The sequence below is a fragment of the Xyrauchen texanus genome, chromosome 7 (genome assembly GCF_025860055.1).
Source record: "Xyrauchen texanus isolate HMW12.3.18 chromosome 7, RBS_HiC_50CHRs, whole genome shotgun sequence".
Lineage (NCBI taxonomy): Eukaryota > Metazoa > Chordata > Actinopteri > Cypriniformes > Catostomidae > Xyrauchen > Xyrauchen texanus.
Window position 1 is genome coordinate 30451936 of NC_068282.1, and position 25030 is coordinate 30476965.

General features: G+C 40.6%; 1 protein-coding gene across 1 annotated transcript; it reads left to right on the forward strand.

Annotated features, from left to right (window-relative positions):
- The first annotated feature begins 157 nt into the window (after positions 1 to 157).
- ephx4 (epoxide hydrolase 4) lies at positions 158 to 25008 on the forward strand. Its single transcript, XM_052130897.1, has 7 exons — positions 158 to 689; positions 1437 to 1522; positions 5549 to 5706; positions 6760 to 6888; positions 14922 to 15025; positions 17322 to 17470; positions 24086 to 25008. The coding sequence occupies exons 1-7, from the start codon at positions 447 to 449 to the stop codon at positions 24327 to 24329; spliced, it is 1113 nt and encodes a 370-aa protein (XP_051986857.1). The 5' UTR covers positions 158 to 446; the 3' UTR covers positions 24330 to 25008.
- Positions 25009 to 25030: the final 22 nt, after the last annotated feature.

A 25030-nucleotide genomic window follows, 5' to 3' on the forward strand; every position in this document is an offset into this window, starting at 1 on the left:
GAATCACTTGAATTGCAAAATGAATCGTGATGAAGCACTTTTTATTTATTGTCATTTAGTTTCTGGGGGTGGGGGCGAGAAACAGTAGAACGTTCCCATTACATTCCAACAACAACAGAACTTTGCGTGTGGACAATCCGTGAGCTCGCACAAACAGTGTGCGGTGGGCCCCACAGCAGCTTTGTTGACCAAGGGAGACTTCTAGTTTAGTTGCGGCTCTAGCAGTATAATGGTTTAGTCTGAGGTGCGAAACACCTTAGCATGTCTCCTGTCATACGTAAGCGTGACACCGGTCCTTCCACACAGAGCGATCCTCCCCAGTCAGGACTCAGCAGGATGCGTTCTTAACGGTGCGACAGCGTTATTGCCATGCACGTCGTCAGCAATTGAGTAAACCAATCAATAGACACAGCGATCAACAAGCGTATTACCGCAGTAATGTAAAAATGGCGAGACTGCTTCACAACTTGCTGTTGTTGACAGTCGGACTGACGCTGAAGATCAGAGTTATGGGATACTGGTCTCTCATTTACGGATATTGCGCGCTGTGTACGGGCGTAGCGCTACTCAAACTTGGCTGGAATATCATCCTACGACCGTCAACAACCTTTCAGTGGACAATTCGTGAGACACCCCCCGCGTGCCTGAATGACACGTCCTTGGGAACCCACTGTTATGTTAGGATCAAGGTAAGACGCGCGTTTCTTTAAAAAACGAGGTAATATGAGGAAAGCGTGCGTGTATTGGGATAGCTTTGCACTTCGGTGCTTTGCTCCTGGCAGGTACATTATTAAACATCAGTTCAGCACGATTTGGGTGGACAAAATGATGGTCAGTGTTTGGACTCTGCTGTCCACCCAAATGGTGCTGAAAACAGCACCTTTAGGCAGTCGCGAGATGATAGTTGTGATGTGTTACCTGCAGAGCTTAGAACATTATGTTCAAAAATTAATTTTCTGATTCTGCATGTTTCTCTACAATTTGGAATGTTGCCTTTTTGGACTTGAAAACAGCCGCTTTAAGTTTTGCCCCTCATAGTGTCTGGGTACTTACAAAATAAACAAATAAGAAAGACAGCATCTTTTTACATTTGTTATGCCTTTCAAAAAGCATAACATATATTTTTTTCCTAGAGTTGAACTTAAACAGCCACCAAACTCATCACATACAATTTCATACAGGCTGTTATTAAAAAGGGCAAGCATTTTCCCATAAATGTCAATACAAGATATTGCTTCAATGTTAGCTGAAGCTTTCGGATAAGAGTCCCTCTCTTTCATTTTATAGCTCTATAAAACAAAGAGCATGTGCAAATGGATTTTACATCAGGATGGACATGCCTGAGTGAATGAGGAGACCAGGCTGCTTTTATCATATACTGTATATACTCCATTTACTGTGAAGATTAACTTCCTCTGCTCTATGTATAATTTTAGGAGTCTGGACTCAGATTTCACTATGTTGCTGCCGGGGAACGAGGAAAGCCACTTATGCTGTTTCTGCATGGATTCCCAGAGTTTTGGTGAGATTTTATTAAATACACACACACACACACACACACACACACACACACACACACACACACACACACACACACACACGTTGGTGCAGCTATCATTATGAGGACTCTCCATAGACATAATGATTTTTATTCTGTACAAACTATAGGTTCTATCACCTACCCCTAAACATAACCCAGCATAACCAGAATTCTTTAATTTTGAAAGAAACATTGTTTATTGTGTTTTTTAAGTGATTTGAATTATGGGGATACTAGAAATGTAATTTATAGCATAATACCCTTGCAATTACCCTTGTAATTGTACCCTTGTTGGTGGTATATAAATACACTCACTGAGCACTTTATTAGGAACACTATGGTCCTAATAAAGTGTCAGATGTGGTCTTCTGCTGTTCTAGCCTATCCGCCTCAAGGTATGACATGTTGTGCATTCTTAGATGCTATTCTGCTCACTACAAATGTACAGAGTGGTTATCTGAGCTACCTTAGCCTTTCTGTCAGTTCAAATCAGTCTGGCCATTCTCTGTTGACCTCTTTCATCAACAAGGCGTTTCCGCCACAGAACTGCCACTCACTGGATTTGTTTTTTGTTTCTGGCACCATTCTGAGTGAACTCTAGAGCAGTGGTTCCCAACCCTGTTCCTGGAGGCCTCCGAACATTACACATTTTGGATATCTTTCTAATCAAACACACCTTATTCAACTCATCAGCTCGTTAGTGGAGACTTCAAGACCTGAATTGGGTGTGTCAGAAAAGGGAGATATACAAAATGTACAGTGTTTTGGGGCCTCCAGGAACAGGATTGGGGACCACTGCTCTAGAGACTGTTGTATGTGTGAAAATCCAAGATCAGCAGTTACAGAAATACAACCACGCCACGGTCAACATCACTGAGATCTAATTTTCCCAATCTGATGATTGATATGAACATTAAAGGAAGCTCCTGACCTGTATCAGCGTGATTCTATGCATTGCACTCCTGCCACCTGATTGGCTGATTAGATAATTGCATGAATAAGCAGGTGTACAGGTGTTCCTAATAAAGCAGTCAGTGAGTATATATACCAGTATGTACATTATTGTTGAAGTGTTCTGCTCTGAAGTGCATTTCAGCTGCAAACTGATATACAAAATCTTCCCTTTCAAGTAATATTTCTCATTCAGACTTGTTTTGGATAGTCTAAAATGTCTCAATCTTGTTGCAAGAGCCAGATTTAATGTCCATTTTATCCTAACACCATCTGTGGTTTGTTGTATCATTGTTATGAAACGTGATATGGAGTGTCGTGGCACTCTGAGTATCTGGGGACCAGTGAAGCTGTCATGTCTGTGAGCTGCAAGAATGCAGAACTTAGATCAGGACAGGACTGTGCCTAATTAATGTGGCATGGTTCCTTTCTGCTTCACTGGCCAATCTACTGTTCCAGAATCAGTGATGAATTCTTGAATGAATAGAGGAGACCTGCAGGATACCCTTGCCTATGACTTCTGATCCACTTTAGTTTAGTGCAATCAAAAAGTTCAAGTCAAATTAGTGCTGATGTAACTGTGGCCAGCTGAAAGATAGCTGTGCAATGTGTATAAACCTTACTCTCCTGACCTCAAGAGGTGCACTAGCGACTGACACTAGAGGCTTTAGCCTCCTTGTTAGCACACCCACCTCCTATGCTGGAGATTCCGGTTCGAGTCCCGTACGGAGCGGGTAGAACAGGAGCGTCACAATGGTGCCGTGACTCGGATGGGAGTGAGGTTTAGGGGGGTGAGTGTAATGGTGGTCATCTGATAGATACCTGTGCAATGTGTATAAACCTCACTCTCCTGACCTCAAGAGATGCATTAGCAACTGACACTAGATGCTTTAGCCTTTAGCCTCCTTATTAGCACACCCGCCTCCCATGCCTGAGACGCCGGTTCAAGTCCCATACGGAGTGGGTAGAACAGGAGTGTCACACTGAGCAATTGGGAAATATGGGGGTTGAAATTGTGTCTGTTAATTTAAAGCTCATCTATATTGTAACATATTGGGTTTGGGTCCTGAGTGCCTCTGCTGTGCCTTACTTTTCAGTAGTAGTCAGACTTCCAGCTTCTGCTTTTCCTCAAGTCTGCAATTCATAATAGGGATTGTACAATCACAGGATTGTGGGTTCGAACTTGGCCTGTGACATGTCCCAATCCCTTTCCCCTCAATTTCCTGTTTTTACTTTACTATACTATAAATCAAAGGTATAAAGCCTTAAAAAGAAGAGAAACATTGGGCCTTATTCATGAAAAAGCAGACCAAATTCTGTGTAAACTGTTCAAAAATATATTCTTTCATAAATTGTCCCATTGAATTGCTTGTGTTAATTTATGTAAGAATGTATTTATGTAATGATGCAAAGATGTAGCGGCCAATAAATTAACTAAACTATTGGACATTGACCAATAGAATAAAACTATGATCAGGGCGGAAAAATGCATCGGATAATTTTCCTCCAACTCGTGCAGTGTACAAAAGAAAATTTCTCTTCTATGGAATTACATTGAATTGGCTAGCAGTGTCAGCAGAGTATTTTGTAAGCTTTGAGCTGCTAGAATTTCCCAAGGTGGAACTACCGTTAAAACACAATATCACATGTTAAAGCTAAATGGATGCTGCTTCAGCTAAAAAGGGACAGTTAATGTGAGTTAAAGGGATAGTTCACCCCAAAAATTAAAATTCTCAAACAAATACTTTTAGAAGAATATCTCAGCTCTGTAGGTACATACAATGCAAGCGAATGGTGACCAGACCTTTCAAGCTCCAAAAAGCAAATAAAAGCAGCATAAAAGTAATCCATAGGACTCCAGTGGTTAAATCTGTTTTCTGAAGCAATATTATAGGTGTGGGAGAGAAACAGATCAATATTTAAGATTATAAATCTCCACTTTCACTTTCACATTCTCAAAATGAAACTTTCTGCTCTAGAGACTGTTGTATGTGTGAAAGTCCAAGATCATCAGTTACCGAAATACAACCACGCCACGGCCGACATCACTGAGATCTAATTTTCCCAATCTGATTGATACGAACATTAAAGGAAGCTCCTGTCCTGTATCAGCGTGATTCTATGCATTGCACTTCTGCCACATGATTGGCTGATCATTAAGATCAGATCATATAATTGCATGAATAAGTAGGTGTACAGGTGTACCTAATAAACAAGTCAGTGAGTATATATACCAGTATGGACATTACTGTTGGAGTGTTCTGCTCTGAAGTGCACTTCAGCTGCAAACTGATATACAAAATCTTCCCTTTCAAGTAATATTTCTTATTCAGACTTGTTTTGGATTGTCTAAAATGTCAAAATCACATTCTGAAAGTGAAAGTTGAGATTTAGAGTAAAAAATATTTAAATATTGATCTGTTTCTCACCCAAAATGATTGCATAGCTTCAGAAGAAATAAATTAATCGACTGGGGTCGTATGCTGCCTTTATGTGATTTTTCGAGCTTGAAAGGTCTGGTCACCATTCACTTGCATTGTTTGTACCTACAGAGCTGAGATATTCTTCTAAAAAAAACTATTTTCTACAGATGAAAGTCATACATAATCAGGGTTGGCATTCATTTTTGGATAAACTATCTCTTTCAAGATATGCTTTTTGTTTCAGTATTTGGTTTATAACCAAGACCAGGTACTCTGCAACATGGAAAACATGTATAGAAAGACTGTAGACAGTAAAGTTACTATATAAAATTAATTATCAGTGATTTGAAACAATGTTGCTTGGAAAGCAGAGTCACCATCAAACTATTGATATCAGCAGATGTTGTTCTCAATAATCAGATATTGTAAAGGCACATAAAAATAATGGTTTATCACTAGATTTATGTACGATTTACTCAGACTGCTTATAGACACAAAAACCCAATGAGTTTCAAGGAATGTATGTGCTGTGTGTTTAGGCCTTTTGGCATCCAAATTTATCTAGCAAATGTATTCATATGTAACCCTTAAAATCATAATGAAGATTTATCAAAATGCGCCTATGTTTTCACAGGTTCTCCTGGCGTCACCAGCTGAGGGAATTTAAAAGCGAGTTCCGTGTTGTTGCCGTGGATATGCGAGGCTACGGAGAGTCTGACCTGCCCTCCTCCACTGAGAGCTACCGACTGGAATACCTTGTCACTGACATCAAGGACATTGTGGAGTATCTGGGTAGGAACAGCCTGCCTTCCTTATCTCATCCCTATTTCTATTTCACATTCCAGTCTGTCTAGAGGTTTTGGTAAGACTGTTATAGTGGTGAATGCTAATGTGTCAGACTTCGCAACAGTCTGTATGGTGAATGTGACACTTTCACAAATGTCCTTGGATTTTAAAATATTGCCAGTTTAGTCTGCTTAAAATTAGGTCTAATGGACTGTGTCTGGATGTTAAATACACAATCGCTAGTTGAGCTACACACTACGGTGTGACGTGTTATTAAGATTCATGATGATGTCTTGCTTCAGGGTCTCAGCTCCTTGACATTGGAATCACTCTATTGCAGACAGTGGAAACTTCCACCCTCGCTCAGAGCTACGGTGTCATTCATCCTAATTCAGTCCTTGATATGACACTAAATGAACTGGAACTTAATATTGTTGCAGAAGAAGATGGCTTATAAATTAATGACAACATTTACTGTTGTTATTTTTCCAATTAAAACATATGGCCCAACAATCAGTGTATCATTTCATTCTTTTGTGTTATATATTGTTAAATAAAATTTATATTTGGGATAAAATAGAAACAATGCTGACTTGACAAAGTTGTTTTGCTTATGGCTTATAATTGTATTTTTATTGGCATATTTTATTTGATTTATTTTTAATTAAAAGGTCATTTTAAATTTAAAGTCAAATAGGTTTGAAGCAACATTAGGGTGAGTAAATAATGGCAGAATGTTTATTTTTACTTTAAGGATGTGGTTAGTTATTCTTTTGCACAATTCTATCCTGTCTCATCAGTAGTTTCTTGAAAGAAATCTCTATCCTAATTAACATTATGTCTTGTTTTGCCTCACTGACGCTAATGTACTTTAAATATGGACTGATACACACATACATACATAAATATAGAGAAACATATGGGCATAGAATGCCAGCATGCTAAAACTCACTATTCATCATCAAATACAAACACGATTTTTTCTAGCATGTACTCACATACACACACACATGACAACAAACAAACATGTCAGCTTTCTACCTCTGATCCTCTCCTCAGGATACAACAGATGTTTTCTTGTGGGGCATGACTGGGGTGGCATCATTGCATGGCTCTGTGCAATTCACTACCCTGAAATGGTGACAAAACTCATAGTGCTGAATAGCCCACACCCCTGTGTGTTCACTGGTAAGTGGCCTATATATCTGACAATTAGACTTCAAGTTCTGTCATGCCATCCACAGAGGGTTTGCTTTAGTTATAGGGCTCATTATGATCTGTATCATTCACAATGGAATATTGTGGTTGGGCTCAGGGAAACTTGGGGCTTTGCTCTCCATCTGGCTCATATGCTCCAGCCTGAAGGAGGAGGTAATTACAGGCAAGCGTCTGGCATAGACACGGGGGGACTGTGGCAATTATTATAACACCACTCTGTACCCGCTGAGAGTGACACGTACAAGACTACACGTTTTGTTTTTCTTGTACTTTTGGAATTTATATCTGCTAATCAGGGGGTCTGTTCCAAACACCTAGTGAGCTGTCTCCAGAGGCAAGAGTTTAAGGCACCATTGACACAATTCCAACGAGAAAGATGTTCCAAAAGTACCGTAGTTATGTACCTTAGTTATGCTGCCTCCGAAGATACCTCATTTTGCCCAAATTCTAGGATAGCATAGTACAGTATGTATTGTAGTAGTTACTGCCAATTTTGTGAAAAATCACTCTACATCTTTGGGGTTTTGATTTCAGAAGAATAGACTTTATTATCATTCCAAAAAGCCGAGTTGCCTGCAGTAAAACCACAACAACAACTAACGCATCTCTGGGTTTGGTTCACTTAAATACTTCTCCTCAAACAAGGTGGGGCTTATACTTTTTTAAACATGCATTATCTATCATCCTCTTCTTTGACTCTGGTCTGACCATTTTAAGAAGTGAACAGGAAACACCTGCCTCACCATATATTTTCTCAGCAGTCATGAGAGCACATGAGGTTATTCCTGTTCCTGCACATACCTTCAAATAGTCACACATATGTTGAGCACACATTCCATCACGTCCACAGGCCTTTACACACACACACACACACACACACACAGTAAACTGCATGTTTGCCGTCAGACATAACTGTGGTACAAATCAACAATGTTTACATTGATTACACCTGATTAATGTATACTTAACCTGATAAAAATATACTACAGTATCCTACCCTGTGACGGCAATCCAGAATGCACTGTGATGAGCTTTATGGAAAATTAATTCCAAGATGTCGGACAAAGCGAGATACATTTTTATTATAAATACACATACACTGGTGGCCAAAAGTTTTAAATAATGTACAGATTTATTATGGAAAGAATTTGGTACTTTTATTCACCAAAGGTGCATTCAACTGATCACAATATATAGTCAGGACATTTATAACATGAAATATTTCTATTACAATTTGAAATTTTACTTCAAAGAGTTTTCATCCAAAAATCCTCCACATGCAGCAATTACAGCTTTGCAGATGCTTGCCATTCTAGCTGTCAGTTTGTCCAGATACTCAGGTGACATTTCACCCCATGCTTCCTGTAGCACTTAACATAGATCTGGCTGTCTTGTTGGGCACTTATCATGCACCTTACAGTCTAGCTGATTCCACAAACGTTCAATGGGGTTAAGATCCATCACACTCTTTTCCAAATATCTGTTCTCCAATGTTTGCCATTCTTTGCCCACTCTAACCTTTTTTTTTTTTTTTTCTGTTTCAAAAGTGGGCTTTGTTTTGTAATTCTTCCCATAAGGCCTGCACCCCTGAGTCTTCTCTTTACTGTTGTACATGAAACTGGTGTTGAATGGGTAGAATTCAATGAAGCTGTCAGCTGAGGACATCTACTTCTCAAACTAGAGACTCTGATGTACTTATAGTCTTGTTTAGTTTTACATCTGTCCATCCACATCTCTTTCTGTCCTTGTTAGAGTCAGTTGTCCTTTGTCTTTGAAGACTGTAGTGTACACCTTTGTATGAAATCTTACAAAAAGTTTTGGCAAAAGTTTTTTCAAGCATTGTATAGCCCTCATTTCTCAAAACAATGATTGACTGATGGGTTTCTTGAGAATGCTGTTTCTTTTTTGCCATTTTTGACCTAATATTGATCTTAAGACATGACAGTTATTTACATACTGTGGCAACTCAAAAACAAGCACAAAGACAATGTTAAGCTTCATTTAACGAACCAAATAGCTTTCAGCTGTGTTTGATAGAATGGCTAGTGATCTAGTACCAAATTAGCAATTTAGAATGATTACTCAAGGATAAGATTTTAGAGTGATGGCTGCTGGAAATGGGGCCTGTTTAGATCATCAGTAATGTCCTGACTATACTTTGTGATCAGTTGAATGCCACTTTGGTGAATTAAAGTGCCAATTTCCTTCTGAAATAGCAAAATCTGTACATTATTCCAAAGTTTTGGCTGCCAGTGTATAGCCGATTCAATACTGAAAATTATTGAAAAACGGTTTACATTGATAGAAAATGTACTATTTTACCCAAAATGTATGTGTGCTATGTATATTTATGCTCATTAGAGTATTGCGTCTTTTCTCTCACATGACCTTTATCGATATCAATAGAGTGCAATAGTTGGGTTCCGGAAGTAAAAATCCCATTCCTTTTCTCTATAGGCCTATACACTCACCTAAAGGATTATTAGGAACACCATACTAATACTGTGTTTGACCCCCTTTCGCCTTCAGAACTGCCTTAATTATACGTGGCATTGATTCAACAAGGTGCTGAAAGCATTCTTTAGAAATGTTGGCCCATATTGATAGGATAGCATCTTGCAGTTGATGGAGATTTGTGGGATGCACACCCAGGGCACGAAGCTCCCGTTCCACCACATCCCAAAGATGCTCTATTGGGTTGAGATCTGGTGTCTGTGGGGGCCATTTTAGTACAGTGAACTCATTGTCATGTTCAAGAAACCAATTTGAAATGATTCGAGCTTTGTGACATGGTGCATTATCCTGCTGGAAGTAGCCATCAGAGGATGGGTACATAGTGGCCATAAAGGGATGGACATGGTCAGAAACAATGCTCAGGTAGGCCGTGGCATTTAAACGATGCCCAATTGGCACTAAGGGGCCTAAAGTGTGCCAAGAAAACATCCCCCACACCATTACACCACCACCACCAGCCTGCACAGTGGTAACAAGGCATGATGGATCCATGTTCTCATTCTGTTTACGCCAAATTCTGACTCTACCATCTGAATGTCTCAACAGAAATCGAGACTCATCAGACCAGGCAACATTTTTCCAGTCTTTAACTGTCCAATTTTGGTGAGCTCTTGCAAATTGTAGCCTCTTTTTCCTATTTGTAGTGGAGATGAGTGGTACCCGGTGGGGTCTTCTGCTGCTGTAGCCCATCCGCCTCAAGGTTGTGCGAGTTGTGGCTTCACAAATGATTTGCTGCATACCTCGGTTGTAACGAGTAGTTATTTCAGGCAAAGTTGCTCTTCTATCAGCTTGAATCAGTTGGCCCATTCTCCTCTGATCTCTAGCATCAACAAGGCATTTTCGCCCACAGGACTGCCGCATACTGGATGTTTTTCCCTTTTCACACCATTCTTTGTAAACCCTAGAAATGGTTGTGCGTGAAAATCCCAGTAACTGAGCAGATTGTGAAATACTCAGACCGGCCCGTCTGGCACCAACAACCATGCCACGCTCAAAATTGCTTAAATCACCTTTCTTTCCCATTCTGACATTCAGTTTGGAGTTCAGGAGATTGTCTTGACCAGGACCACACCCCTAAATGCATTGAAGCAACTGCCATGTGATTGGTTGATTAGATAATTGCATTAATGAGAAATTGAACAGGTGTTCCTAATAATCCTTTAGGTGAGTGTATATCATGAGGTACAAAGTTGTTAAGCAATGGAATATGTCTCTGTTGAAACCACCAGTTTACGTTTTTTCAAATTCATTGTTTAAAAATCAAGTTTAATAGCATAATTCCTCGTAAAGATCTACATCCAGCAGAGAAAGATCCACCAATCTGAGAATCGTGGCCAATATACGCCAAACAAGAGGCTCATTTGAGATGTCAAATGCCTCGCTTTGAAAGTAGATGAGATGAGGCAGCTGCAGTCAGAGGAGGAGTGAAATAAATGCAGTCAAATCGGACAGATCTCAATTCCCGTAGTGGATCAGCCACCTACGGGATCAGAGATATTTGTTTGCATTCATGTGCCTTGTTGCTGATAAAGTGAATGCCATATCAATTCTGTTGCTTTTAAATGAAAATGAATATGATGAACAATTTTCCCAATGTTATTGTTATTTAAGTCCCCCCAAAAGCTGTGTCTTTGTCATAAATTTTATTTTAATAAAGTCACCTATATTAAAAATATGATAACATTCACATATACCATACAGAGATTGTACTCTCAGAGTTTTGGGAAAATTTACACATCTTGTACAGACATAAAAACATGATATCAGAGTTAAAAAAAAAAAAAAAATGTAAAGGAGAACAAAGCATCACATTTTTAAAGCCAGTGAGCTTTAAACTGTGATGCCATCAAGCTATTTTCCATCGTGCTTGCAGTTTGCGCAGCTGGGGAAAAGCAACTGCTCTGCCTGGCTCCAAAGACTGCTAGTATATTTGACATATGTTGCTGTGACATCACAGCAAGTCATTTTAACAGCATAAACCTGCCGGTGATCACAGGTGATCAGTTCTGCACAGAACTTGCTCATCTCAAACAAGCCTAAACTCTGCAGTTACCGCCCACTCCCATGATGCACTGTGAATAATGCAATAGAATCTCAATACACTCACAAACTACTTATATATTGTTACGTTCCCGTGTTGTCTGCCCTGTGTTCTCTGTCTCACTAGTCACGTTTATGTCACGTTTCCTTGTTGTCTGCTCCGTGTTTTCCGTTTCACCCGTCACCGATCCCGTTCCATGTCACGTTTTCCCTGTTGTCCGCCCTGAGTCTCACTGTCCATGTGTGAAACTGCACTTCCCACAATTCCCGGATCACACTCCCAGCGCTGATCACTCTGTTATTGTCCGCACCTGTCTGTTATTTTGTCATTACCTTGTCTGTTTATTTAAACCCGGCTTTCTCCCCTTCCCTTTGTCAATCGTTATCCTTTCATGTTCGTGCTTTTGCCCGTGTGTGCTTCATTCGTGTTTGTGTTGCTATCTTCATTCATGTTTGTTCTAGTTAACCCTGCCCTTCGTGGATGTTCGTCAACCTGTGTTCACCCGTGCGTTAGTTTGTTTTTGAGTTTACTTTTCCCATCGTGGACTTTTCATTTGTTCCTGTGTTTGTGTTGTTGTTGTTAATAAACCGCATTTAGATCCGAATTCCTCATCTGCCTTCTCCTGATTTCCACACACTCATTACAGAACGATTGACCAACAATGGATCTAGCGGTGCAACACGCCAACTTCCGGCTGCTCAGCCTCAAACAAGAGGACCGCCCTGTGGAAGACCAAATCAGCGACTTCCTCACGCTGGCGAGGATCTCGGACTTCCCGGACTCTGCCCAGGTGGTCTTCTTCAGGGACACCCTACACAGTTCGCTCAGGGATTGTTTGCCGCCGGCGACGCACGGTTGGACTCTCCGCGACTTCCTGGAGGCGACCTTACTGGTCTGCGGCTCGCCGTACACCGTGGGCGTCGCCGAGGAGGTTCCCACCTCTCCTCCCACAGTGGTGACTCCCCAGTCGTCCATGGCGCTTCCTGTCGCACCAGCCCCACCTGTCAGCGAGCCCATCCCCACGCCAGTCGCCCCCCACGAGCCAGCGCGTTCCTCTTCGTCTGCCCTGAGGAGGAAGAGAAGATGGCTTCCGCCTCCCGGCCCACGCCTGCCCCTGTCACTGTCATATGCCATACGCCTGTCCCTACCCAGTGGACGCCCCCCAGGCCACCTGACCCTGGCCCCATCTCACACCCCCACAGACTGCCTGCCTGCCCCCTTGGCCTCCGTGGACTGCCTCAGTGTCCCTTGTGCCTCCGTGGACTGCCAGATTGCCCCTTGTGCTTCCTTGTTCTGTCTCCATGTCCCTTTTGCCCCCTTTGGTCTGTCTGTTTTTCCCCTTTTCTAGCCCCTCTCTCCTTGAACATTTGTTTATTCTTGCTATTTTTTCTTTTCTGTTTCTTAGGACCGTCTGGAATCCGGTCCTTTTGAGGGGGGATTATGTTATGTTCCCGTGTTGTCTGCCCTGTGTTCTCTGTCTCACTATTCACGTTTATGTCACGTTTCCTTGTTGTCTGCTCCGTGTTTTCCGTTTCACCCATCACCGATCCCGTTCCATGTCACGTTTTCCCTGTTGTCCGCCCTGAGTCTCACTGTCCGTGTGTGAAACTGCACTTCCCACAATTCCTGGATCACACTCCCAGCCCTGATCACTGTGTTATTGTCCGCACCTGTCTGTTATTTTGTCATTACCTTGTCTGTTTATTTAAACCCTGCTTTCTCCCCTTCCCTTTGTCAATCGTTATCGTTTCATGTTCGTGCTTTTGCCCGTGTGTGCTTCATTCGTGTTTGTGTTGCTATCTTCATTTGTGTTTATTCTAGTTAACCCTGCCCTTCGTGGATGTTCGTCAACCTGTGTTCACCCGTGCGTTAGTTTGTTTTTGAGTTTACTTTTCCTATCGTGGACTTTGCATTTGTTCCTGTGTTTGTGTTGTTGTTGTTAATAAACCGCATTTAGATCCGAATTCCTCGTCTGCCTTCTCCTGATTTCCACACACTCATTACATATATAGCATACATCTCAATATTTTGTAATATAATTAAAATATATTGTTATAATCAACAACTTTTAATAAATAGTTTTATACATTTGTATCTACTCATTAAAGACAGTAAGTCTTGTGCCTTTGTCTTTTTGTTTGATTTTTAAATAGTTTTTTGCTTCATATCAAAGTTCGTTTTGGTATGATTCACTTTGCTGCTGTTTGGTGCATGGCTTAAACCTCTTGGAATTTTGACTAAGAAATTAAGGATTTTATGAGATCCCTATGGAAGAAATTAATTGGGATACTTCTGGAATCAAGATGGCTGAAAAAGTAGTCGTGGCACTGTTGCGCTCTATTGTGGAGTTTGAGTCAAATTGGTCTCTTGTAAGGTTCAGATTCAGTTAGGATGCTGCCATAGATGGCTGCCTCTGTAGGCAGCAGGCAACTCCCTAGGTTTTGGAACAGACCCAGGGTGTTTTCTGTCCTAACCTTTCTTTTGCATGCCTGGAGGCAGCACTGTGCAACAATGGAAATAAATTATTCAAAGATGTTCCTTATGTCCAGATATTAAATACTAACTGTTACAGAAGAGAATTTAATAGAACTGACTCCTGTCAAAAATAAAATTTTGACGGTCCCACTATATATTAGGTGTCTTCTAATATGTACATAAGCATTTGATACAAGATGGACATATGTGCTGTTGCATTGTACTTACATTTAAAGTATACATGCATTTAATTACATTTGTAGTTACACTGTTAACCTTACCTAACCCTAAACTTAACCCTATCACAACCCTTAGCCTGAAACCTAACTCTAACCCCTAAAACCAACCCTAACTCTACCCCTACTCCTCAACCTCAGTAACAGCATATGTGTATCTTGTAAGAATTTTGCAGAACAACATGTAGTTACACAGTAAATCCATTGTAGTGTATGTATTTTAATGTTAGTACATAAAGACACCGATTTGACTTACAAGTCAAGTAAAGAGAGTAGAGCTTTTAATAATATATAATAAAAAAACTTTAAATAAATAAAATACAATCATGAAAACGGCAATATACTGTGTAGTTACTGTTGTTTGTATCCATACTGCATCCATATCCATTCCAATGTTGTACAATGTTGCTTAAAGACAACAAACACATTAATGTAATTCCTTATAACGTGCAAATGATTTAAATGTCTTTTTAGAATTTAAAAGTCTATTCACTAACAAATGAGAATCTTATTTTTTATGGGTGAAAAATCAATCCAAATCTGCTTGAGAAGACATTTTGCAAAAATATGCAACCTCCACACAGTGCACCATGGCAGAAAAGGAAATATTTTAAAATGACTGCCAGGATGTAGTTTGACTATAAATGACTAAAATGTACTTTTATAGAGAGTTGTGTTTCCTATGCTCTGTCTTCTGCTGTTTTGTTTGTTTATTATCTTCTCTCTTCTGTGTCCAGATTATGCCCTTCGACACCCGAGCCAGATGCTCAAGTCAAGTTATTACTTTTTCTTCCAATTGCCATATTTCCCAGAGCTTATGCTCTCCATCAATGACTTCAAGGTGAGCTCGACAGGAAATATATATTTTTGAAACCTTATGTAATTATTTAATGTAAAGGAGTGGCAGCCTGTTGATTGATACACAGAAAGTCTTAATCTATTTAAAAAATCTCATACACTCACAATCTCTTTATTAGGCACACCTGTACATCTACTTATTCATGCTGTTATCTAATCAGCCAATTGTGTGGCAGCAGAGCACTGCACAAAATCATGCAAATACGGGTCAGGAGCTTCAGTTAATGTTCACATCAATCATTTGAAAGGGGACAAAAATGTGAATTCAGTGATTTCGACCATGGCATGATTGTTGGTGTCACAAGGGCTGGTTTGATTATTTCTGTAACTGCTGATCTTCTGGGATTTTCAGGCACAACAGTCTCTAGAGTTTACTCAGAATGGTGCTGTGACAGGGCGGAGGGCGGGCAGGGATTATATACAACCGGTCCCTTATCAGGCTAATTAAGACTCCGAGAGGGATAAAGGCCGACTGAGGAAGGTGATGCGACGAGAGAGAGATCGTTTATGGTCAGCTGACCATAATGTGTGTTTGTGTCTTTTTGTTTAAGTTTTTCATTAAACTATTTTTTATATTGTCAAGCCGGTTCTTGCCTCCTCCTTGGCCGTCTAAATCCCTTTACACTGGTGCCGAAACCCGGAAGGAGGAGGGATACGCTGTAGTAAAGTTCTCGTTACTACTGTCCACCCCAACGGAGCAGCCACGAGGGGAGAAGGGGCTCCTAACCAACCGCCTGGAGCGGTCAGGGCCGCTGCCAGGGGCAGAGGACTGCCTCCGATCCGACCAGGGAGGCGTGGCTGCCATCCGTTAGAGGGTGGAGGAGTGGCCGAGGACCAAGCTACGGCATATCGGAGAACTGGCGAGTAATTAAATTTTTAATCTCACTGCCACTCCACGTTGGCCTTTTCCCTCTCTTTAAATTTTACAGTGTTTTTTTTGGGGGGTACTACACTGTTACAGTAAGTACCCCCCCTATTTTAATTATTTCTGTTTCCCTCCCCTTGTCACCTCCCTCATCCAGGTAGATGGGGAAGACCTGCAGGCAGACGGGGCGGAAGGCACGCCCCTTTCCAGGGAAGGGGGGGGGGGCGTATGTAATGGGAGGTGTACATCATGGGTCATGATTACACACACCCGGTCCCTTATCAGGCTAATTAAGCCTCAGAGAGGGATATAGGCTGACTGCAGAAGGTGGTGCGACGAGAGAGAGATCGTGTGTGTTTGTGTCTTTTGTTTAAGTTTCTCATTAAACTATTATTTATATTGTCAAGCGGGTTCTCGCCTCCTCCTTTCAAATATATCCCTTTACAAGTGCCAAAAGCAAAAAACATCCAGTAAGCGGCAGTTCTGCGGAAGGAAATGCCTTATTGATGAGAGAAGTCAATGGAGAATGGCCAGACTGATTCGAGCTGAGGCTGCAATGGGCACAGGCTCACCAAAACTGGACAGTTGAAGACTGGAAAACATAGCCTGGTCTGATCATTCTTGATTTCTGCTGAGGTAAACTGTTGGTTCAAACCAGTCTGGCTATTCTCTGTTGACCTCTCTCATCAATAAGGTGTTTCTGTCCGCAGAACTGCCACTCACTGGATAATTTTTTTGTTTTTGGCACAATTCTGAGTAAACTCTAGAGACTGTTGTGTGTGAAAATACCATAAGATCAGCAGTTACAGAAATACTCAGCCCGTCTAGCACCAAAAATCACGCCACGGTCGAAATCACTGAGATCACATATTTCCCCCATTCTGATGGTTGATGTGAACATTAAATGACGCACCAATCATGTAAATGCATGATTTATTCATTGTACTGCTGCGACACGATTGGCTGATTAGACAATTGCATGATTAAGTAGGTGTACAGATGTACTTAATAAAGTGGTTGTGAGTATAAATATCCATATTGTCCATATGTATAATATGTGAAATACTCCAGATTTGATCTGCCATGAATTGGATGATTATTGAATAAATTGATAACGCTTCAGATTTAAAAGCATGACAATCTCTACTACTTTAATTTCCCAAAACAGATTAATTCTGGATGATTTCACCTGACTGACCAGCTCCTCTGTTATGCATGCACCTTTGTTTGTGTTTGAGTTAATCAGTGAGCACAGCTACCCTTGTAAAATATTTTTTATATTGTATAACTCTCTAAAATTGCATTGTTTTTCTTTTTCTTTTCAGCTGCTACTTTAGTTGGACCAGATTTATGTGTCTTTTTTCAGATAATCTTTTGTTCTGTTTTCTCATTGGTTGCTGATGTGGATTTGCAGGCGCTGAAGAGTTTATTCACCAGCCGCAGCACAGGCATCAGTTGTAAGGGTCGCTGGCTCACCACAGAAGACCTTGAAGCATATCTGTATGCCCTCTCCCAGCCAGGGGCCCTCACCGGCGCCCTCAACTACTTCAGAAATGTCTTCAGGTACTTTTAAATTTTGTCTTATTAAATAGTTTGTCTTTGGTGTTTGTAAGCCAAAAATGCAGATTTGCTGTAGGAGACCAGGGGCAATTCTATCAGTGGACAGTTGTAACACACTAACATTCTTCAGTCAAAAACAACCCACCTGTAGAGTGATGACCTTTTGCAACACATGCCTGATAAACTTCTCTCTCTGCTTGAGAAAAAAAAGGGTGAATCTGAGCAATCATTTAATTTTGTGAGGAATTTTTAAGAAATAATGTTTTTTTTTTTTTTTTTGATGTCCAGTATTTTTCTTGTGCTGTCTAAATAAATGATTCCTTCCTGACCATTGTTTCATTAAAGCGTATGGCTGAAGCCTGTTCTTTAATTAACGTGTAGGCCCACATTGACTGCAAAAAGAATCAGTACCATTTCAAGGAGAAAAATATTAATTAATTAATATTACTAAATATTAAAACAGTTATATTTTTAATATGCTCTTATTTGAGAGACAGTGGAGTAATATCATTTTTTTGTTACAATTGTCCCTGCCCAATCTGACCGATTGTATTTAATTAAATATTTTAATATATTCTTTCCTGATATAAATATATTAATGGCACAATGACTTTTGCCACATATACATATGTTTCTTATACCAAAAGATGACATGGACATGTGTCGTAGTTTGTGAGTAGTGAAGAGAAATCTAAAAACTGTTACAATTGCCTCCGAACTACTGTTACAGACATGTAGTTAAGAGAATGTTGTCCTGTCCAGTGAGGTGTCCTCAGTGTATTTATGAGATATTGATTAAGTATATATTGATATTTAATGGATATTGTACTGTATATTAGGCACCTTTTTGATGGGAAGGAGTTGATTTGTTTTGTTTTCAGTAATTGTAGTCGGAATGCTTAAAAACAAGGTTTATTGTTATTATTTTTTGTTATTTAAAAAGGGTTAAATATTTATTCCAAATGTTAGAGAAAGTAACATTGAAAATTGGCATGACTGAGGTTGGCAGACTAAGAACTAATTCATAAGTGCACTTGTCCTTGTTGAGAGGGAGAGAGAGATTGATTTCATGCTCTCTGAACTGTGCATGAACAGCCGTTAACTCATAATGAGTTTATATCAGCCTTAGATCAGCTCCTCGTTTTTAGCTGTGACCGAGAGAACTAACGAAAAATCATTATGGGGATATAAATTGATTTGTTATATACCCCAAAACAATTTTGACATCCTAGTGTTAATATTCTGTATTATTTTATCGTGGAGAGCAAGTCTATGCTTGACTGAGCCCTCCATCTGCTTCTAAAGCACACTTTGATTATGTCTCAGGGCAGAGCTGTGCTGACTGTGCTTGTGAGCACGAATGTATGTGTGTAGGTGGACAGGTGGGTGTGTGTAGGAGGGAGCTGACATAACAGTTTCTAAAGAAACTGGGAACACATAAATCCATTTTAGAAAATCAGTGAGAGGAAGATGAAATTTTATAAATTCGTCTTTAGGGGATTGACATTACTCACATACTTTTATCTTTAATTCATGTCTGCATGATGTTTCTTGAACAAAAGTAAACATTGTCCTTAAAAATAAAAAATTGTATGTATAAATATTACCATGAACTTCATATGCCTAACAATATGCAAAATTGTTTTATTATAGGCTGATGAAAATTGCCAATTTTGAAAATGGTTAAACAGCAGCCATACTGGGACAGTAAACATGGACAGTGTTGGGTGTAATCCAATTACAAATTAATTAGTTACAGTAATCAAATTACATTTTTAGTAAAAAAATTTTTTTAAAAAAAGTAGTGTAATGCATTACATTTTATATTCTTGTAATCAGATTACAGTTACTGTTAGTCACAAATCTAAAGGTACCCTTTTAGTCATCCAGAAAATGGGAGAAATATTAATAATTAAATTAAAATTGTTAAATAAAAGAAAATTCAAATCATGTCATAATCTTACAATAACAGTAATAATGTGTTATGAGATTTCTTTGTAAATCACAGGCGTATTAAATGAAATTAAGCAGAGGTGCCTTTAAGAGCATGCGGCAGATCGGGGGCAGATTCCAGTTGGAAGTGATCCACGAGTAACAAATCAGATAAAAAGCCCTCTCCGATATCGTGCACATGCCATGTAGACAGATTTATTTATTATAATGGGAGCAGTCGTGCCACTTTCAGTGATATAAATTAAATTAATATTTTATAGAATATTGACATAAACTGAGGAGCTGTCAGGTTCAGCCAAAGCCAGTTTGATTTTGCTGAAAATAATAATGCCATTAGACTAATCACTTTTAGAGAAATACCATTAGGCTACCACAGAATCGCCGCTCCCTATACGCATATTATGCAGTCTGCGTAGGGTACCATCTCCCTAGGGGGGCACCATCATTCCCTAGGGGGCACCAGAAACTCCACCGGACCCTGTAGCATTCGCAGAGCACAACCGATCGCCTCGCACTCGCACTCGCACTTTCTCATCGTGCCTTCACATTGTGCAACACGTTACCAGGGTAATGCCATGGTACTGAAAGATTGATCATGTTCATATTTCATGATACTATTATGGTACTCTAAACTTTACTCTGTACTTTAAAAATACAGTGGTTTTACTATGACACATGTCATAAACATGGGGTTATCATAGACCATTACAGTCTGAAAATAAAGAAATAAACAAGTGTATTACCACGGTGCTATTTGTGAGAAATATAACAGAACAGACTATTATTTGTGATAAAGGAAAAATGGAAGAAATTATGTACAGTATATACAAGAAAATGGTTAAATGCTCAAAAAGCAAATAAATTAGTATTTATAATTACTAATTCAAAACAGTGCCCTTTTTTATCTTTGTCACTGTATATATACACACACACATATAAAGTGTTGGGGAGTAACGAAATACATGTAATGGGAATACGTCTTTAAAATACAAAATATAAGTATTCATTTAACAATTTAAATTACTGGTATTTAGAATACAGTTACATTCAAAAAGTATTATGATTACTGAAGAGATTACTTTGCATTTTATTGTAATTTTTTTCATTTAATATTTAGTCCTTTCAGATGGAAAACATATATACATATAAATGGTGCAATCCAAAGTGCATTTGAACAGCAATGAAACACTTTCTTATGATGTGTTACATTCATACGAGAAGACAGAGAAGTAAGTTTGAAGTAAGTTTGGAGCAGAAGAAATAGAAATAAACCTTGTGTAAATAGTCAGTTTTACATTAAGTTAAATGCTATTTCTAGCCATTTTACATGCACATGTTACCAGGCACGATAATTATTTTTTTTTTTAAGAAAATTCACAGAAAAATATAAAAAAAACATTCTTAAAGCAAGATCAATTTGATTAATCTCGTTTTAGAAACAACACAGCATAAGATATTTAGGTTTTTCAGAGAATGTATTTTAACGTGTATTTTGTCTTACTGTACTGGCAGTGTTTTTATAATCAAAACAAGTGAATACATTTTGAATAAAAGCTGATTTACCTGGACTGCCAACCCACTTCCCACTTCCTTCCTGTTGGAACCTTTACACTGGTGCCGAAACCCGGGACAACGAAGGAAGAAGACTGGTCGCCATGGACACCTCACCGCTGGGCGAAGTCATCTGCACCCTGTCTAGCATCCAGGAGACCCACCACCAAGCCCTGCTCTACGGAGCTGGTTAGCTCCAGGCGGATCCTCCTCCGCTGCCCTGGAGGCAGCGATGAATCCGCACCTCCTCCTGATGAAGATGGGCCCTCAGGATGACCCAGAGGCATTCCTGGGCCTCTTTGAGCACTCAGCCATCTCCTCCGGCTGGCCTCAAGCCCAGTGGGCCCTCCACTTGCTACCACTGCTTTCCAGGAGGCCTAACTAGCAGCACAACAACTGCCAGCTGCAGACCACCTGGACTATGCGAAACTGAAGAGCGCTGTCCTGCACCCCCGAACAACATCGCCAGCGGTTCCGCTCCATTATGCTGATTGAATTCGGCCGCCTGTTTGCATTTGCCCAGCAGCTCTGGGATGCCTGCCGAAAATGGGTGCTAGCCGGGGAAGGGCACGCCATGGAGAACATAATAGAGCTGATGGTGCTGGAATAGGTCCAGTGTCAGCTGGTAGAAGCCCACATGGCAGCCTACCCCGAAGCCGGCGAGCAGTCCAAGTCTCTCTCTCTATCTCTCTCTTTTACTACCCCTTCTGACCCTCCCTCTCCACCCTCTCGACCCATTGCTATCGACCTGTATTTACCCAAACTGGTGCCCGCCACCAGGGGTGCAGCCAGGTAGCCTGGGCTGGTCTGTTGGAGTTGCGGGGAGGCAGGACACGGTAAGGGAGGAAGGACCTTCCTAGAGCAAAAATTGAGTTCAGTGCGTCCTTGATCTTTGAGCAAAGCTACACACACTGGGTCAGTTGTCACAACAGAATTTGCTCCAAGCTCAAGAGACACAAAGCCGGCTGTATAATAGGGTTGCCCAGCTACGGGAATTGGCACCGGGAGGCAAAGTACTTGTACTCCCCATGTCGAGCTCCAAATTACTCACCATGTGTCAAGATCTCTTTGAGGTTACACAGCAAGTCGGGGATCTCGATTATGAAGTTAGATTAATGGATAGAGTCGGGGCACATCAAATTTACCACCTCAACCTCCCAGCTCAATGAGGTGGCCAGATTGCAAAAAGAGTTTGCGGATGTGTTCTCTCCTCTTCCCGGTAGGACTAATCTCATACAACACCATATCGAGACCACATCAGGAGTGGTAGTGCATAGTCGGCCATACCGCATAAAAAAAAGGTGATTCGGGATGAATCACCTAGAGGCAATGCTCGAGATGGGAGTAATAGAAGAATTGCACAGTGACTGGGCGAGCCTGGTTGTTCTTGTACCTAAGAGTGACGGGTCAGTCCGGTTCTGTGTTGATTACCGGAAAGTCAACACGGTGTCTAAATTTGATGCGTACCCAATGCCCCGAATTGATGAACTGCTCGATCGGTTGGGTGTGGCTCAATTTTATTCGACATCGGATTTAACTAAGGGATATTGGCAAATCCCCTTAACTCCATTATCTCGAGAAAAAACTGCCTTTTCCACACCGTTCGGATTACACCAATTCGTCACTCTTCCGTTAGGTTTGTTCGGGGCTCCTGCCACATTCCAGCGCCTTATGGATAAGATCATCCGGCCACATGCTGTGTATGCCGCTGCCTACTTGGATGATATCATTAAATGCTTTAATGATTGGCAAAGGCATATACAGTATCTGAGAGCTATCCTGAGGTCGCTGAGGGCTCATGGCAAACCCTAAAAAGTGCGCAATTTGGTGGGTGGAAGTATGGTATCTGGGCTTCTACTTGGTTCATGGGCAGGTATGTCCCCAAATTGTTAAGACCGCAGCGATAGCGTCCTGCCCATGTCCCAAGTCCAAAAAGGAGTTGAGACAGTTCATGGGGCTGGCTGGCTATTACAGCAGGTTTGTTCCTAATTATTCTGATGTCACCAGCCCCTTGACTGTTCTCATTAAAAAGGGGGCACCAGATCCAGAGGTTTGCCAACAGGCTTTCATGAGAGTGAAATCTGAATTCTGTAGTGGGCCACTTTTACATGCTCTTAACTTCTCTCTCCCCTTTATTTTATAGAAGGATGCATCAGAGAGGGTTTGGGGGCCATGCTCTCGCAGGAGGTGGATGGTGTGGAGCGCCCCGTGCTGTACATTAGTTGTAAGCTCACTTTGAGTGAGACTAAGTACAGCACCATCGAGAAAGAGTGTCATGCCATCAAGTGGGCAATCTTAACCCTCCGCTACTACCTGCTAGGGTGGGTCTTCGTCCTCCACTCGGATTAGTGGCTGCTTTAGTGGCTCCAACGCATGAAGGATGCCATTGCACGGATCACTCGTTGGTACTTGGCACTTCAGCCAAGGGGGTGGGGGGGTCATGTGTCTGTCACTGGGGAGAGAGGAAGCAGTAAGGGCCATCACCTGGTTATCAATAATGTGTAACACCTGTTTCTTGTTACAGTGACGATGGAGATGGGCTTGAAAAGGACGCCATGAACACCAGTGAGAGAGAGAAAGTTGCATGAAGCTGAAAAGCCACTTCTGTATCTGAAAGCCTGTTTAGTGTTGCGTGAAGCTGAAAAGCCTGCTCATTGTTTATGAAGCTGAAAAGCATACTCTTTGTTTATGAAGCTGTAAAGCCTATATTTTGTCTGTGAAGCTGAATGCTTGAATAAAATCTGATTTTCCTGGCCTGCCAACCCGCTTCCCGCTTCCTTCCTGTTGGAACCTTTACAAATACGTTACTGACCTTGAATAATCTAACGAAATACACTACAAATGACATTTTACAGCATGTATTCTGTAATCTGTAGTGGAATACATTTCAAAAGTAACCCTCCCATCCCTGTATATATATATAAACTGTATATAACATTGATTTTCCCTGCTGACCACAACCCTTTCAGACAAGACCTGTGAACCTTTTTTGGGTTTCGACCCACTAGTTAAGATACATTATACATTCTGCAGTTTGTCATTCAGTTAATATTGGCCATCTATTTATCCAACCATGTATTTACATGTTGGGTTTTCATTATCTGCTCTCTGCAGTGTCCTTCCACTGAGTCAGAGTGAGGTGAGGTCTCCTGTTTTGCTGCTGTGGGGAGAAAGAGATGCCTTCATGGAGCAGGACATGGCAGAGGCCTGCCGTCTGTACATTAGAAACCATTTCCGCCTAAACATCATCTCTGGAGCCAGCCACTGGCTACAGCAAGACCAACCTGACATTGTCAATACACTCATATGGACTTTCATCAAGGAGGGAGAGGGCCGGAAAAACTACAGGAACTTATAATGAGGTTCTTCTCCCTCAGGCCTTGTCTGACGAGTGGACCAGGGTTTATGCCTGTGAAAACAAACCAATTTAATGATTAATGCAATCATCATTTTAAATTTGATACATCTAAGGTATAGAAACAAAAGTAACTTAAATAAAGCGAAAAAGAACAAAAGCACAGTTTTATTGGAGGGGTTGCTTGGAGAGTAGTGTGTTTGATCTATTTTTCTCAAGTTTGCACATGACATTTGCCTTAAAGTTTATTGGTGACAGTATTTTAAAGTGTGTTGCAAAATCTCTGTAAGTTGTATTGTGTGATGCCTTTTGACATACCATTTTTGCAACGTAAAAGATGTGCCATGTTTTTTGAGACTGAACTGTAGGGTTGTCAGCCATTTGTATCATCAGATTTGCTACTCTCTTCTCTAAACACAATCTTATGGGAGTCCCAAAACCCTACACGTATTTATCAGGTAGTGTTGTCTTGTGAAAAATATTGTTCCTGGTCTTTTTTGTATTTTTTGACAATACTTTGCTTAAACATGTGAGAATGTTATTTTGATCTTCCTGTATGATAAAACAAAGTGATGTTTCAATATTGTACACTTTTTTGTATCTCTTCCTAAACGCTGCATCTAAGAAAGTAGAAACCAGCTCTGCACCATTTTGATTTGATTTTATAAGCAAATAAATAATAGGAACCTGATCGCATTCTTTGC